We start from the raw sequence: 18,057 nt of genomic DNA, 5'->3' as shown, positions 1-18,057 counted from the left end.
AGTGGCTGCACCAGTCTGCATTCCCACCAGCAGTGCATGAGTGTTCCTTTTCTCTGCCTCGCCAGCCAGCACTTGTTGTTTGTTGATTTGTTGATGATAGCCATTCTGACAGGTGTGAGATGGTACCTCATTGTTGTTTTGATTTGCATCTCTCAAATGATTAGTGACTTTGAGCATGTTTTCATTTGTCTCTGGGCCTTCTGTATGTCCTCTTTCGAAAAGTGTCTGTTGCTTTGGTTTTTAACTGTAGAGCTTATCTTAGCAAATTAACTGAGTTAATTTTCATTGGTAGTTTAATCACGCAAGTGGCCTTTATGTCTCTTCCTATTCTTTAATGTTAATTGCTTTTTGAGTATAGTCTGCTTATATCGTATGCAGGCTGTGCCTGTCCTTGTTATATTCATGGTCTGAATGATCTTTTAAAAAGAACTCTGCAATCTCCAGGTAAGTGATAGTGTCATAGATTTAAGATACTCTATTATAAAATTCCATGAAGCATCTTGCTCTGATGAGTTTGGCTGTGCACTGATGGCCAAATAATGCCCTCCTAGTACACAGTGTTCCAGTGTTTTAGAAGATTATAGTTTGAGGCTTATTTGTTCTTTTTCTAAAGCTATCTCAGTTCTTTTGAATGAGTTGGGGTGGGGGTAGGAAAGTTAAAAGACCAACATTGAAAGCCTATATCATGATATTGTCATGTCCAGTCCATAATACTGGGGCTCTACACTGTTAATAATGATAATATTTATATTAGATGAAAAATGTTTTATGCTATTGATTGGTGTTTAATTTGTATTGAGATATGTGTAGAGTATTTTACAAATGTATCTCCCCTATTGCTTTCATAAATTCTTCAAAAAAAGATACCTTTGATGTGTGGTTGTTATACAAAAATTATGTTTTCAGTTCTTGAAATATATACTTAATGAACAATTAGTTTTGAAAAATCTTCTAAAGCCACTGCGACCTGGTTTAAAGTAAAAGTTTTGATATTGGAAAGCTTGGGGTGAAATCTGGATGTCTTTATATTTGTGTGTGAATTTTGTTTGTTGCCACTGGTAACTATAGAGAATTTTTTTCCCCAAACAGCACCCTTTTAATAACAATGGTCTCCCCAAATATACTGTGGCATAGCTTTAAACTTGATTAAGTCTGTCTTGGACTCCCCCCTCCCTCTCCCTGAGTAAATGGAAGAAAAGTTTGGCAGGTTCCATGCTGTGCACTTGATTGATGCCCAGAACATCTGAAGGACTTTTGTGTCCTGCCTGCTCTCCATGAGTGCATAATGTGTGAATACTTAAAGAAGGTCAGCCCTGATCACATGTAATCTAGGCCTGAAAGCAGATCAGCAGTGACAGTCCGATCCCGTCAGAAAGAACACAAATCATTCTCTCCATGCTTCAGACAAGTTGTGGGATATTTTCTCTCTCTTTTTACCCCTTCCCACTCACGGGGACCTTGGCAGAGCCATGAAAGCGGAGGGAAGACGTGCTCAGAATGCTGTGTCCCTCGCTGGAGGGAGGAAGGGATTGTTTATTTGTAGGGATGGGATGGGCTTTCACTGTGCAGCTGAAGGGAGCTTCGGGTGGTTAATGACCAGCGATGTGGAATGCTGCAAATGAGAACGGGGCGAGGAGGCAGGAGGCAGCCTGAGAGCGGGCTGAAGTTGTGGTCTTTATAAACTCCAGAGTCAGGAAAGACGTTTCTGTGCAATTGAGTTCTAGTGCTCTTCCCCCCCACCCCCCATATGGAGTGACTTTTTATATTGTTACGTTAAGTGTATAGCCAACATTCAAAAAAATAAAATGAAATTTTCTGTACCGTTCCGAGTGCACTTTTCTACTTTTGGCACACTGAGCATGGAAGTTTGAAAAAAAATTTAGTGCAAAACTCCGGCATGGTAAGGACCTCAAATCTATAACTTCCAATGGCAAGAAGGACTTAGCTGTTGTTTTTAGGTGTCTGTGTGTTTGAATAGAAGTTTAATTAAAAAGTAGATGTTGATCTAAATAATATTAGCAGGGATGTTCAAGTAATAAAGAAAACATTCACCCCAATGTTCTCGTTAAGGATAATGAGGATATTGCTCCATTTTCTCACATAAAAAGGAAAATATTTCTTATTTTACCTCAAACACTTCCCTAGCTCCTTTTGAAATATAATCAGCTGCAAGAAGTAGTTGCAGTCAGTTCACACGATGTGCAAATACCTCCTTCAGAAATGAAGGCATTGCTTCCTTGTCTGCAGGATCAAATCAAATCAGGTGAAGCCCAACTTCTCCCTTCGATTTTTCCAGCCTAAGGTCGCTGCTCTGTAGGCATCTCCAGTCTCAGACTCTTGTGTTCTCTGCAAACACTGCTCTTTTTCTTACTCCTAAATGTCTGTGCTATCTGTTCTCTTAGCTTAGTCTTGCTTGGCCCTTCCTCCACCCCGTGAATTCCTTCTTATCTTTGAAGACCTAGTTCAGATGCCTGTTCCCCACAACTCCACTCCCCACCCCCAGAGTTAATCTTTGTTTATCCACTGGATTTCCCATGTTCCTTCCCTATAGCAGGCAGTAACTGTATTGCACTGTCATTGTTTGATTGTATGTTTGCCTTCACCCATTCCAGGGTAAGTTTTGTCCGGAAAGCAAGTACTATTCTTTTGAATATACATAATTTTATTACAGATTTTTAGGAGTCTGTGTGTTTGAACAGAGGTTGAATTAAAAAGTAGATGTTGTTCCAAATAACATAACATTAGCAACACTCACCTCATTGTTCAATACTCTAAAAGACCCAAAGTTTACTATTGATGCTAATTCCTATGAGTTTGCTGTGCTGTCATACACAAGTCAAGAAATTAACCAGTAAATTTTAGAAACATTTAATATCAAAAGCCATTAAATCTAATTGTATAGTAGCCCCTCAAAAAGTTACAACCTGCATTTTTTTAAAAAAGTATTTTTCTACAAAAAATCTTACCTGCTTTGCAAAAACCTATACAGTTTTTATGCTGAAGATAACACTGAGCTGCACTTGAATTCACACTCTTAGCAAAACAATCACCTGAGAGCACACACATACTCCACACACATCATTACTCTGTAATGTTCTCATATCCCCTCACTAGACACAATCCCTCATACGGTTTAAAAACTATAAATACAAAAATCAGGAGATTGGGGGGGTGTTTGTGAAAATAAGTCACAAATCAAAATTGTTAAAAAGATAGCGTAATTTACAACTGTTTCATGTACTTCTACTTCAATTATGTGAACATTTAATGAATAAAATACAAATAACTTGACTAAATAAATATTTGCTATTGAAAACTTCAAAAACTTGATTTAACATCAGAAACACTTTGCATCCGTTAGTGTTCACATTGTTTGTGACAGGAAGGAGCAATTTGGTAAATGTTACATTAAAGAACATTATTGCGAATCAGGGTTTTGTGGGATTATTTTTATCAGAAGGCAGGGGAGTAGTGAGAATTGTCAGCAAATTGCTGACCATTTTCTGATGTTCTCTTTTCTGAGCACTGTTGTTTATTTACTTATTTAATCGTATAAAATCTTCACAGTTAGGTAATGAATAAACTGTAGAACAGAGTTTAAATAATTTGCCCAAGATTATACAGATAGCGTACAAGGCTCTCTCTGCTCCACAGCACAGACTCCATTAATCTATAATGAGTGGGTCTGTGTAAGAATTCTACAGTGACATGTAGCAAGGACATGTCCTATTCATATTGGTAGTGCGATCTGAAGTCGTCCTTTCATATTTCCTTGTTTTTCTCTTGTGTATATTTTCAAATTGAGACCTTTCTCTTAATATTGTCTCAGAGCTTTCTTTGCAGCCTCATTTGGTGTGTACTTTAAGGTGAGCATGCTGAATCATAAGCAAATTGGGATTGCCTTGCTAAGCCAGATTTCTGATCTACCTTATAACAGTTTTATTAGATCTTTCGAGCCTCATTGTCTGGAACCTAATTACGCATTTTATAGAACATTGTTGGCACCCAGCATATGTTAAACCATATAGGCAAAATGGAAAGAATTAATAGGGATAGGTCTTGAATTTCTTAGCATTGTAAATGAAAGAAAGAAATCTGTATTAACAAAACGTCTGACTCAGTGGAGACCTTTCCCCACACTTCTCATCTAACTTTCAGTTTATCTCACATAGTTGGAAGTTTAAGTTCAGAGGCCCATCCTATATGCTGAAATCTGAAAACTTTAAAAAAATCATCAATTCCGATATTTATTTATTATCAAATACATAGTCCAAACTTGTAACCTGAATTCAGAGTCTTGCACAATCTGGTTCTCATCTGTCCAGCTTTCCCTCCAACCATTTACTAATAGGAACTGCCTGCTCCAGTAAGATTTTTCTTCTCATGATGTTGCACAAATGAAATATTAATCTCACCTCTAATTCTTGTTCTCTCCTCCCCATCTCCTCTAGTCTGTATATATTAGTTATATTAGTTCAGTTCATATTTCAGCAGCCAGCTGTCCCTTCAGTGTTTGGCCTAGTCTAACCCTTCCCCTACTCTGATTTCCCATCTTTATTGAATTCATGATGAATTTATCATCTTTATGATTAATTTATCTTCATCATAAAACATCTGACATTTTTTACTTAGTTCTCTTATGTATATATAAAATGCTTATATTGCTTTTTCTGTGGTATTATAAATTTATTCAGAAAGCACATAGTACAAAATCAGAAAGGGTTGCTGATATGAATTGCTTAGAACTGAATTAGGATTCCAGGAGGAGACCAACAATTCTCTCTTTATGCTTTGAACCATGTATGGATGCCCATACTGGGGAAGTGTGAGCGGTGGGAGCTGTCCCATGTTTCAGCCATTTGCTCCACGTCCAGAGAGCAAGGCTGGGTTCCAAATTGGCAGTGGAGCCATGTTGTGATGTGGCTCTGAGCCCAAAACAGGAAGTTTGAACAAGAGATCCTATTGCTTGATTTTTGTCTGCTTTTCCCACATGTGACCCCTCTGCTCCTCATCACTCTGATTCATGTTAGTATGCCTCAATCTCCCTTCTTAGCTTAAAGGGATGTGGATAAATGATACTGAAAGACAACCTCGTTCACCACCCCACTTCCATTTTCCTGATGTGTAAGTGGCATGACTTCTGTAAGATACAAAATGTGTGGGTTCTTAAGCGTAGGCTACTCCAAGATATCCTACATGGTTAAAATCGCCATGCTTCTGTTAAATGTCATCTCATAAAAGTGGGAGGTTTGGATGTTGGGTTGATAGCAGTATTTGTAAAGTCACTAAGAACAATTGTTGGGCTACCCTAAGCTGGAGAATATATTTGAGTGGCAGCTACTACGGTAATGCTGGGAGATGGCAGTATGTGTGCGTGGAGGGGTGTGGGTGTCTCTTAAAAATAAAGAAGATGGCAGAGATGTTTTTCCAAGGTAATAAATCTTAAAATATTAAGTAAATACATCTGATGACATCTTAGAATTAATCATTGCAGTATGTCTGTGGTCTCATAGTCATGAATCCTTAATAACAACTTCTGTTTATGCCTGTCCGTGGCCACATTGCAGTTCCTACACATACTGGCAATTCATTTATATCTCTTGCTATTCTTTTATTATTGTCAATTCTCAGAGAAAAAGAAAACAAATAGCCTTTTGAAGTTTTTTTGTGTTGAAAAAGGTCATCAGAATATCATGGAAAATCAAATTTTACAAAATGTTCATTGTTTACCTTGAGGCACAGTTACATTTAAAATATAAAATATTGAATAACTTACAGTGGTTTTATTTACATAATAAGTGGTTAGTTTCACAGTAGTTCTTATTTTCTACATAGGAAACTTCAAACTGTAGTCACTTAAATTAATTGATTAATGAGTAGCTTAACTAAAACATTTTAACTTAAAGTATTCATTAAGGATGTGTGTTATAGGTGGCCCTTCTTCCTATCTGTGCACCTGATTCATAGGCATTTGCTTCATTATTTAAATGTAGATACGGGGTGAGAACACTGCCATAGCATGACACTTGATGGGTTACAATATTTCTATTACTTCATTAGAAAACAACCACATTTTTTTCTCCTTGCCTTTCTCCAATTCCCAGTGAACAATGTCAGCAGAGAGAAACCCTTGAGCAAAGACCTCGTTTCTTTCATGACAGTAAAGTGTAGGTGTGCGATGCTTTGGAATCCCTTCCTCCCTGCCCCAGAGATCTGGGGGATTTGGCATGGCCAGGGCAGAGGGAGGTGCCTGCCTGTGCTGGCCCCTGTGTGGGCAGCTGGGTCAGGCGCTTTTCTTAAGAAAACAGTCCTGCTCGGGGTCCTCACCGCCCTTTGTTGTCCTCCCCACGAGGTGATCAGTGGAAGCCTCTGTGGTGACAGCACCAGTCTGTAACAGGCTTGTCTTTCGCGGTCCTGTCTCGGGCTTGCTGGCAGGCTTGCCTGCAGCTCTGACGAGGGTGGCAGCAGAGGCGTCTCAGGGAAAGAAGGGAAGGCGAGAAACAGGAGGCTTCCACCAGGCAGGTCGCACTCACTGCTCTCCTGCCGCAGTGGGTTGGCTGGAAGAACTACCCTGGCAGCTTCACATTGCCTTGCTCATCCTTCTGTCTATGCACACGAGGGGTAAGAGGACCAGTGCCCCACAGGACAGTGCTGACAGGGGCCTCCGTGAATGTCTGCTGTTGTGGCTCTTATCACAGAACGGAAAGTTCAGGGCAGAAGTTGAATGGCGAAAGGTTTTCAAACCCCATCCTCCAACTGCTCTGTAATTTAACTAGTTTCTCTGTGAGGGCAAAGCTTTCTAGGTAGGGTATTCAAATAATTTTAAAGTGACTCAAAGTTTCTGTTTTCTCTAGCAATTAAGAAAAAAGTGCAGCCCACTTTGGAACTTTGATTATAAAGATGATTGTCAGCATACTGTCACAGCTTATATGGGGGAGAATTTAAGAAAATAACACTAATAAACTTTGTTTTGATCATTTTAAGTTGAATACAGTTAGATTTTTTATAGATTAGCTAATTAACTTTGAAGTTTGTTTGAATTTTTATATGGATGCATGGAGTAAATCTCTAGTTTTATAATGGCAGTAATTATAATTTGTGAATATGTCAGAATTTATGCACATTTAAGAACAGGGTTTGCTTAGTGATCATTTAGTCCAGAAGAATTATTTTTGTATAAAATTGACTAAAGGGTAGCACAATTTTTTTAAAAATAAAAGAGTAATTATAAGAGTAGGTGAAGTATTTTCAAGTTAGAAGAAAGGCGACTTAATGAACATGAAACAACTCTCTGTGATAGTGATTTGCAAGGAGGAAGTCATTGCAAGGTTGGAAATAAAGAGAAAATGGCTTTATAAAATTAAGCCGGGGGACAAAGGGAACATGTATGAGATCAAAATACATTGAGAGTTCAACCTCATGTGCTTGCGAATGCATTTTACAGAACCAATTGGCAATACTATTTATTTAAAAGTGTGTATTATCAATTGGCATGTACTTTTGATTGGCACTTATAAGATTGTTTTCATAATCTCAAAGTACTCCATGGCACTATTGCAATATTGTATTTTATGGCTTGGCTATGGGCGATGCTTCTAATTTCTGATCTAGATAAATGTAGTTCAAAGGAGTTTTGTGTATTTATCTGAAGGAACAATGGGTAGTTCATTTACCTGGTTTGATAGTTTATTTTCCAAAAATTGTTATTATCTGATACCTTGTAGAAGACTAGAAAGACCTCAGGGTAAATATTTCTTAAGAGTGTTTCAAGAAGCTCAAGCATGATGTATGTGAGGTGAAATTCTTATTCCTATATTCATGCTATCCTATTTCTTGATTGCCTGAGGTAACTTTTCACTTTCTTTTAGCATTTTCCTTGAAACATATGCATATCTAGTTCATTATTGAGATATGTCAATAAAGAGCAAAGAGGCCATATGCTAAAGACCGAATCTTCGAATCATAAAACTTAGGCTTAGAATAGACCTGAAAATAATGGATAGCTGCTTACTTTTCCAGTAAGGGAGTTGCTTCCCTCCAGGTAACAGAGCCTTTTGGCTCCTTGTCCAGGGCACTTTCATGTGTGTATTTGTGTGTGCGTGTATGTTTCTACTAATTTATTCTGTAGCATAGTGGTTAAGAATATGAACCCTGGGCCCAGGATGCCTGGGTTTGAGTCTTAGCTCTACCACTTATTACATGTGTAAACTCGAATGAGGTATCTTATTATTTTCTCAAATTTCTCAGCTGTAAAATGGGGATAATAATATTTGCCATAGGGTTGATTTGATTACTAAATTAGTACACACACATAAAGCACTTAGAATAGTATCTGGAACATATGATTAGTATCATTATTAATAATATTAATTTATGCAGGAATAGGAGACAACCAAGCTGGAAATGTAAATTGAGATACAATTTCAAAAGAATCCCATAGCTTATTTTAGTATTATTAACATATTGAATCTCAATTTGTATTCCTACCTTTGTCAACAATGAACTTTTAATTTTTTTTGGGGGGGGGGAATTTCTGTACCTATAACTTTTTATAAAAAAAATAAGCTTCATGGTTCTTATGATTTTTCTCTCATGACGAAAGAATGTGCTATAAGCAGAGACCATGAGTTTAACCAAAACTAAACAACTTTAACTCTCAAAGTCAAATATTCATTGACATCTTGTAATGCTTTGCAATCATTACTTCTGCATATACTTCAGAGAGAGTGATGATCACAGAAATAGATAAATAAGGAGCACAGACAGATGATGTGGTTATGACTCTTAAGTTAATGACAAAGCCAAGATTAATATTCTGACCTTAGTTCCATATTTAAAGTAATTATGTTTAAAAATGATAACTTTAGACATTTGGAGAATATGAGGCTCAGGCTAATAATTTTTTTTAAGTAGATTTATGGAAACCTAAAAGTTCTATATGGAAGAAATATGTACACTAGTGCCAAGTCACAGTAAGTGGAAGGAACTCTTCCCACTTGGAACAGAGTAGCTGGGGTGACCTGTGTGCGGGGTGATTCATCTGCCTAAATCTTATCACTGCTTACATCTTATCTTCAATGTTTTACTTGAGGAGACACAGGCTTAGAAAAAAGGAAGCAAGGGTACACCTTGGTAGATGCTTTGAACAACGTGTTTTGTATATTGGTACATTGTGATTGCTTCAGAAATGCATTTTTTAAAGGTAGGGATTGTGGGATGGAGAATTGCCGTCTTGTTTAAAAGTGAAAACATGAACTGTAATGGTGAAAATTTGTAGTTCTCATTTCTACTTAAAATGTACTACCCTGCTTCTTACTTTTCCAAACACAGAAGGGAATTACGGGCAATTATAGTAAATATAGTGCAATGTGCAAGCAGTATTAAAGCATCATTTTGGTCACTACCAGTCTTCTTAGTTCTGCTGAAGGAATTTAGTGAGGATGTAAATATGATGGGTTGAGAGACCTAAAAACTAAAGGACTCTTTCTGTTTGTTTTTTTAACACATTGGTCGCAATAATGTGCCCTTCCTGACATGGATGGGCCTCCTGTTCTGGAATTTAAAAAGGTGAGATATTTATTTAGCTTTCTGTTAAATGTATATGTGAACATTTCTACAATGTTTTTCCCCCTTAAAATCATGGTAGTAAATTATTATAGCAATCAGATAAAGATCAAAATTGGCAGCCAGCTTTCTTTTTTCTTTAGATTGGGACTAATTCTATGCCAATAAAGACTTATAGAAAAAATAGGTGAGATAGGAAGTAGGAATCAGATCTTTTTAAATACATAAAATCCCCAAATCCAATGAATAAAAATAGCTCTCCATCTTTATGGTTCTTACATTTTTATATAACCTAGATTTTACATCCTGCCTCTTCATTGCCAGGTCATATTCCATAGATTTCCTATTGCAATATTTGTGTTTGACCTGGTTAACACTAATTTAAATTCAGAAAAATAAGTGTTATTAAAGATTTTAAGTAGGACTAAGGCAAATAAGGAATGCTATAACAGGAGGATAACAAACATAGCTGTGAATGTGTAGTTTCAAAATTAGAATCGTAAATATTGCTATAGGGCATCCGTTTTTTGTAATATTTTAAGTGAAAAATGATCTGTGTTACCATATGGCAAAATACAGTGAAAATCTGAACTGTTAGACCAGCACAGCTGTTAAATGCATAAATGCAGTTCTGTGTTTAAAATATTTTCTTCTATAGCTATTATGTGGCACTTTCAACAATTAACCTCAGCCTATTAATCGGTAATAGCTGCAAGTGGTGGTGAACATCACAGATGTAAGAAATTTGATCTCTGCGGTAATTTACCTGGGAGGAAAGTGGCTAAACTGTTTGAGACTAGCTGTGTATGTACATCTTTCATTTGATTCTTGGAAATTAATATCTGAAACTGTTTTTTGACCCCTCCTGGGGTCCAGAGTAAAATTACTGTACACATCCAGCTTTTTAAAAAAATCTCATGAGTATGTGCAGAAAACTGGCTTTAGTTCATAGGTTTTTACTGCCTGACAGTATCCTGTGGTACATAATGTTCCCAAATTCATCTTGGTATCTTCACAATTTTTATGGGAGTTTTACATGTAAGGAAATAGTGACTTGCATCGCTTGGGCATCAATCATTCAACTTCTGTGATGTGGGAACTGCACTGATGCGATATCAGCCAAATGTGAGACAATTGGATATCACAAGGCATCTTAAAGTTTTTCTGTTTTCTTTGAAGTATAAGGTACGCCAAGGCCAATAGCGTGCAGCTTCAGAACAGCCGAGGCCAGGTTTGTTTTGCAAACTCTGCATGAAGTCATCTTTCTGTCATGTTTGTAGGAATATTTGTGATCAAACTATGCCTTTGCTGAAGTGCTTAGCTTCATTTTGGTTTCTCTTTAAGGAAAACGAAGGCAACATTGTTTTTCAAATCTGAAAAAATCTGCCAATTCTAGATGTATATAGTTTTAATGATTATGCACCTTTTTATGGGTCTCAATCCCAACTGACTGTTTGTCTTGGTTAAAGTTAATATAGTCAATTGAGTATTGTTTTCAAATTCCATTACAAAGTCTTTTTATGTTTCTTTTTTTTTAAGGTTAGTGTTATAAGAGTAATATGTTGTATTTTCCCATGAACTCTTAGCTCGTTTGAGTGAGGGAATGGCAGCAGCTCTTTGGAGGAATATTTGAGTGGTCTCTGAGCTTCACGTAGGCTCTGAAATCAGCTGAGCAGTTGAGGATTGTGCAGTGACCTGGAAAACAACAGGAGTTCCATCGTGACATGGTAACAGAAGGGACGATGCCATCTAATTGAGGTTGCTAAACAAATTGCCTTTTTACTTCCACACATTCCTATACATATTATACGTAGCCACACACATATGTTTCTTATATATTTGTTTTCATAGGCTTATTACAGCTTATTGAAATCAGGGAATATCACTAAATATTTCCTACTTGATTTCCTATGCCCTGAGTGAAAACTTGTTCAAATTGGAGGAGGGGTCTAAAGGAAAAGGACCCTCTTGCTAAATCATGTGGTTTCACAGACATATGACTTTTTCTTCCAATGGGCATTTCTGGATATTTGGTTTTGGTCTGGATTTTATGAATATATACTAAGCAGTTTATTCGCAACATGCATTTTAGTAGCTGTTATGAATATTATTAATCTATTCTAGTTTACCTCTTAGAGTGAAAAATATATTTTCTGTCTTTTTTTTTGTTGTTGAACAGACTTAATGACAAACATCTTGCAAATTCAATTTTCATATATTTCATCTCTTTCTTATGCCCAATTTAATCTATCAAAGCCACACATTGTAGAAGACATCTGGTATTGAGCTTAAGCAGCTGGGTTTCATTTGTAAAGGTTTTGAGCAAATTTCGGTGCTTGCCAACAATAATATAGCAGTTGGCCAATGTGTTTTCTTTGTGGCAGCTTGGGGCAGTGTGGCAGAAGAGTCCTGAATTCAGGGTCAGGTGACATGAGGCTTTTCTGCAGATGTTGCAGGAGCACTGGCTGCCGGCTCGCTGCAGTGGCTGTCGCAAAGGAAGCAGCCTGAGAGCGTGTGCGATCAGTATCATCCATCCATTTGAGAAACAAGGAGTCCACAGTTTCCCTCACGTCCTGCTTCAATGTATTTCCTACATCAGAATCACTGTAGGTCATTTTTAAGATGCACTTTCCTGTACCTCACCCCAAATCTACTAAACCAGATATTTGGGAGCTGAGCCCAGAAAGCTGCAGTTGATTAAGCTGCCCCCTCTCTAAGGGATTTGGTTCACCCCAGATTACAGTTAATACATTTCAGTTCATTCTTTACCTACAGACAAAAGCTATACCCCTTCCCTCTTCTTTTCTGACCAAGAGAAGAACCTATTTTATTATCATGTATTTCAAAGAAATAGGAATTGATTTCAAGAATAAATTACCTATGTAATTTAGAATATCTTTCATAAAATATTACATTAGTATGGCCTATTGTTTAATAAAAGAGTCCTGGCACTATTAAAATACTAGGGGCCCAGTGCATGAATTTGTGCACCTTAAAAGGAACTGTGGGCCGAGAGGCTGTGGTGGGCACGGGCAGGTCTCAGCCTATCCTCCACGCCCCCACCCAACCCCTCCCGCCACGGACTCTGGTGTCCTGTCTGCCTGCAGCCCCACTCCGCTGCCACCACTGCTCCCATATGCTGCCGGTGTGGAGCGATTGGGGCTGGCGCCAGCAGTGGGTGCAAGCAGCGGCTGCTGCCCCAGTCGCCCCTCAGGAGCAGGTGAAGGTGGAGAAGCCCTCAGGGGCGATCAAGACTGGGCGCTGGCTGTGGGTGTGAGCAGGGCTGGAGCCTGCAGCAGGTGCAAGCGCCGGGCAGGGGCAGGACCGTGGCGCGCAGGAGCAAAGAATTTTCAGTAACCACTGGAGGCTCACCCTGATGACAGCGACTGGCGCCCTGCCTTGGTCTGGCGCCCCCGCTCACCTGCTCCACCATCCCACCGGGGTCAATGCCTGCCATGTTCTGCACTCTGCCACCTGCTGCCGATGCCTGCCTGCCATGTTCCGCACGTGCCCCCTGGTGGTCAGCGCACATTATAGTGACTGGTTGTTCGGTTGTTCCGTCATTCAGTCTATTTGCATATTAGGGTTTTATATATATATAGACTAGAGGCCTGATGCATGACATTCATGCAAGAGTAGGCCTTCCTTCTCCTGGCTGCTGGCACCGGCTTCCCTCTGGCTCCTGGCAGGCACCTGAGACCTGGGCTTCACTCTGGCCCTGGCTTTGTCCAGAAGGATGTCTGGTCTAATTAGCATATTACCTTTTTATTATTATAGATTGCCCCTATTAATGAAGAAGGGATACTAAGTCTTAATATACTTGGAATAATCCAGGTATGAACTAAAGGATTTCTGGGAGAGTGAAATAGAGATGAGAATCCCAAATTTCCTCTTTCTATGATATGTTAATTAAATAATCTCTATAGTCATTGGATACCTGATAGGCTCCTGGAATTTTTTTCAGAGTTTAACTCTGTGAACTACCCCCCAGAAAGCATCCTATTGTCATTTGGATGCCCCTAAGCCTTATACCACCTCCAGTTACATTCAACATGTTATTCCCAATGAAAATAGTTTGCTTATGAATGCATCTTCTATTATCTCAAAACATATTATAACTTTATTAAACTACAATTCCATAACTTTCACTGGTTATTAAATATTACTGTGTCTTAAAAATTCTTAGAGGACTACTGTTTCAATATTAAGCTATAATTTCCCCCCATATTTTCCAGATATAAATAAAAAAGTTACATTTAAAAAAAGAAAATAGTTTGTCTTTGTAGCTGTTTATGCCATTTTGGGGACTGTTCTGGAAATAAACCAAGTTATAACTCTCTGCTTCTGCTGGAAATGCTCTGTGCCAGAATCCTTCCTACTCCAGTTTATCATTCTTGTTTTGCTGGTTCTGAGTCCAGAATTGAGTTTTCCAGATAAACACTGTGAGGTCCAGGGCAATATGGAAATATATGCAGAGAATGTGTGGTTTGTGTGAGGATTGCCTTTTTGGAAGGTCTGTTGCTACAATATCATTAACTAGAAATGTGCTTTTTACCTTGTCTTTCTTTGGAAATTTGCACTCAACGTAGTCACTTTAGGGAACTCCTGCGTTCCTTCAGGGGCTTGATTTAAAATAAACACAAACACATACACCCACACATACACCCCATGCCATTAAGAGGGTTCACTTGGGACTGTCTTGTTCCATGATCCATGTCATTCATGGGCTATATCTGCAGCTTTTTAAAGTTTCTGGAGGAAGCTCTAAAATGCAGCTGTCTCTAATGTACTGTGAACCTTGAAAAGGAATTTCCTTTTAAGTAAAAACGGAAGTAGTTTGTGTGTGGGATGATGGAGCTAGAGGTTTCTTTTAACTGGAAATAAAGTGCCATTATATAAACAAACATCTACACAACCTAATGTAAACCCAGTAGGAATATATGCCACTGGCACCCGCACTTCTACTTAAAAGACCGAGTTAACTTTAATGATCTACTTGTGTTTTCTCATTTTTAAAAGTTGTTAGATGACTTACCTAAAGTCTCACTATTACTTCTAGAGCCAGAACCAGTACTTGGGATTCCAGAGTTTTAGTTTTTGTTCTTTGAGGAATGACATTTAAATTTGACTTCAGAATTGCTATTTATGCTGAGCATTTAGAAAGTCAGAACAAAGTCTTTGCACATAAACATGCTATTTAAGAGAGAGATTGCAAAAACACACATCTCCACCACCAGGAATAAATAATCCAGTATATGAATAAAGCTCAGAGCTCATAATTTCTGTTTTGGTTTTCCTATTTATTCTAATACATACTAGTTTGTAAAAAGTACTCTATATTCAACCACATTTAGGCTATCATAATTTGGTGCTCAAGGGAATGCAACTTAATTTTTTTTTTCTGAGCCACATTATCTTAGCATCTGACGTGAGGAGAAGATTAAGTTAGGAACACATCGGAGTTGTTTTCTAGGAAAAACATTTGCATTCTGCATGCAACAATGGAGGATACTTATCTTTTTCCTCTTCCTAAGTTTTCTTGTAAATGTTAAGTTGAAGAGACTATTTGCAAAATATCCTATGTTGCTATGACTGCAAACAAGAAATGTGATCTGCAGCTTTATACTTTGAGAGTGAGTGCCAACACCTCTACAGGTTTATTTCTTTGTGCTAAAATTACAAGGTTATTGTTCCTTTCCATTGTAGGGTATCACTTATACTGAGATCCTTTAGATTTACACATTGGATTTAACGGTTTGGGCAGTTGCTATAGAATGTTTTAGAATAATTGATGAGCTGTCTTTACCAGGTAAAATCTCTGTACTGTTGATCATAATTTTTCTTCCTCTCCTTTGACTATTTCTGTAGTAACCGTGAATCCAGACTGTGGCTTTTGCAAACTGAATGAGAATACTTGGTCTTTTGTTCTGTGGCTTTGGTTTGGTTCTTATCTTTGCTACTTAAGGGGTGTTAAAGATCTGTTGAGGATTTCATATCATCTTTTTGTATCTGCAGGATACTTGGAGCAAAATCACCCCCCAAAAGTTCTCTAATATTAATTTTACTTCTCAGTCTAGATTGTTTTTTTTTTATTCCTATGGCTTTCAGTGAATCATAACCTTATTATTTACAAAATAATTGAAAAGGTCTAGGGGTAGAAAAGTGGCATTTATTTTTTAAAATATATTTTTATTGATTTCAGAGAGGAAGGGACAAGGGGAGAGAGAGAGAAACATCAATGATGAGAGGGAATCATTGATCGGCTGCCTCCTGCACGCCCCCACTGGGCATGTGCCCTGACCAGGAATTGAACCGTGACCTCTTGGTTTATAGATTGATGCTCAACCACTGAGCCATGGCGGCTGGGCAGAAAAAGTGCCATTCTTATATATAGTTCGTATAGATATTAATCATTTCATAGATAATAACTGGCATATGTCATTTGTGATTTTATAATTCACGAATCCAAAGATGCAAATGTCAGCATTCTTATCTGTTAATTTGTGAACGACTGCATTTGTAGATATTAAACACAGAGCAAGGTAGGGATACCTGCTCTTCTTCATATAAAAACATATATGGTTTACAAGTTTTATAGCTATAGTAATTACAATAGTGTGGTTATGACTTATGGTAGAAATAGACCAATGGAACATAATAGAGAGTCATGTATATGGGAACAGTATGTGTAAAAGGGGACATTGAAGATCACTGGGGACAGGTAGACTATCTGAAAAGCTCGCCTTATACCATGTATAAAAATCAGCTCCAAGTATATTAGAAAACTAAGTGTAAAATTCAAACATTGAAAATGTTAAGAAAATAATAATAGCTAATGTTCCAGGTATTGATCTAATCACTTCACATATTTTAACTCATTAGCATTCCATACAATATGAGATAGGTGCCATTATTAGCCCCATTTTTTAAATGAGAAATGGGTTCAGAGAAGTTAAATAATTAGCTTCAGATTACAAATTAATACGTAGTAGAGTCTAGATCAGCGGTTCTCAACCTGTAGGTCGCGACCCCTTTGGCAGTCGAACGACCCTTTCACAGGGGTCGCCTAAGACCATCCTGCATATCAGATATTTACGTTATGATTCATAATAGTAGCAACATTACAGTTATGAAGTATCAACGAAAATAATTTTATGGTTGGGTCACAACATGAAGAACTGTATTTAAAGGGCCAGAAGGTTGAGAACCACTGGTCTAGATTCAACTTAAGATACCTGGTCCTTGTGTCCATTCCATTAGCATGTATACAGTACAACATCTCTTAGACGAGAATGTTTGTATCACTTAACATTTAAAAACAGATGTAAAAGCCCTAACCGGTTTGGCTCAGTGGATAGAGCATCAGCCTGTGGACTCAAGGGTCCCAAGTTCGATTCTGGTCAAGGGCATGTACCTTGGTGCGGGCACATCCCCAGTAGGGAGTGTGCAGGAGGCAATTGACCGATGTTTCTAACTCTCTATTCCTCTCCCTTCCTCTCTGTAAAAAATCAATTAAAAAAAAACAGATGTAAAAAACTCAAAACAAAAAATATTTTATAATTTCTTAACAGTAAATTTAATAATAGTTCAACAAAGTAAATCACAAATAAGACACTTTGAAGCATGTTGTAAGACACGTAACTGAGAAATTACTACTATTAGTTGTATGTAAAGAATGTCTTCAAAAATGAAAAAATACAAAAAAAAGTGGCAGGAGGCATGAGCAATCATTCATAGAGAATAAAATGGAAATATAGAGGGAAAAGCTAACTAAATAGAGAAATGCAAGTTAAAATAATATAAACTACAGAGTTTTAGTTAACAGATTGGCAAAATAATGAACTCTCTGAAATCATCAAGGTTTGGCAAGGATGTGCAGAAATGGGAACCCCGAATGACTGTTAATTGGAACATACACTGTTTCAACTGTGTTGAAGAGTGATATGTCATTTATAGATCTAGATAGTAATTATATAAAATATTCATAAGGTTAAGTAATAGTTTCTTATATATGGTAACAAAAGCACAAGCAAAACCAAAAATGGATTTCATTAATTAAAAAAACACACGTTTGTGCTTCAGAGTACATCATCAAAAAAGTGAAATAAGACCCTGTAGAATGAGAGAATATATTTGCAAAAAGTATCTATATAATTAAAGCCCAGCGACGATTATGGCGGAACTACCGGAACCACCGGTCGCTATGCTGCAAGGGCCCCAGGGCCAATTGCGCAGCTGCCACCAAGGCACTGGCAAAGAAGAACGGAAAGATGGCCAGCGTGAGTGTGCAGCTTGAGATGAAGGCTCTGTGGGACGAATTTAATCAGCTGGGCACCAAGGTGATCGTCACCAAGGCTGGCAGGTCAGGGCACCCCTCTCCCTGCTGCAACCCTCCCCATGTGGCACCAATCTTGGGCAGCGGGCTTTGGCCTGATCCATGCGAGTGAGGCTGAGAAGCGGGGTTGGGGGGAGGGGGTATGGCTTGGCCACCTG

The 18,057-nt window shown here is 38.0% G+C and overlaps 1 protein-coding gene across 8 annotated transcripts in view; it reads left to right on the top strand.

Annotated features, from left to right (window-relative positions):
• BMPR1B (bone morphogenetic protein receptor, type IB) overlaps positions 1 to 18,057 on the top strand; it is a 219,215-nt gene that overhangs the window by 102,934 nt on the left and 98,224 nt on the right. Inside the window, exon 1 of one of the 8 annotated variants that reach the window (XM_005880660.2) lies at positions 6,401 to 6,621. The exons of 6 other annotated variants lie outside the window; for them this stretch is intronic. In XM_005880660.2, coding sequence (XP_005880722.1) covers positions 6,609 to 6,621 — 13 coding nt within the window. In that variant the 5' untranslated portion in view covers positions 6,401 to 6,608. Of the gene's footprint in view, positions 1 to 6,400; positions 6,622 to 18,057 lie in introns of those variants that run through there. One more of the 8 variants, XM_005880653.2, reaches the window with a different exon arrangement.

The sequence above is a fragment of the Myotis brandtii genome, unplaced genomic scaffold, assembly GCF_000412655.1.
Source record: "Myotis brandtii unplaced genomic scaffold, ASM41265v1 scaffold645, whole genome shotgun sequence".
Taxonomy (NCBI): domain Eukaryota; kingdom Metazoa; phylum Chordata; class Mammalia; order Chiroptera; family Vespertilionidae; genus Myotis; species Myotis brandtii.
Note: the sequence above shows the minus strand (reverse complement) of the source record. Positions and strands in the feature narration are given on the sequence as shown.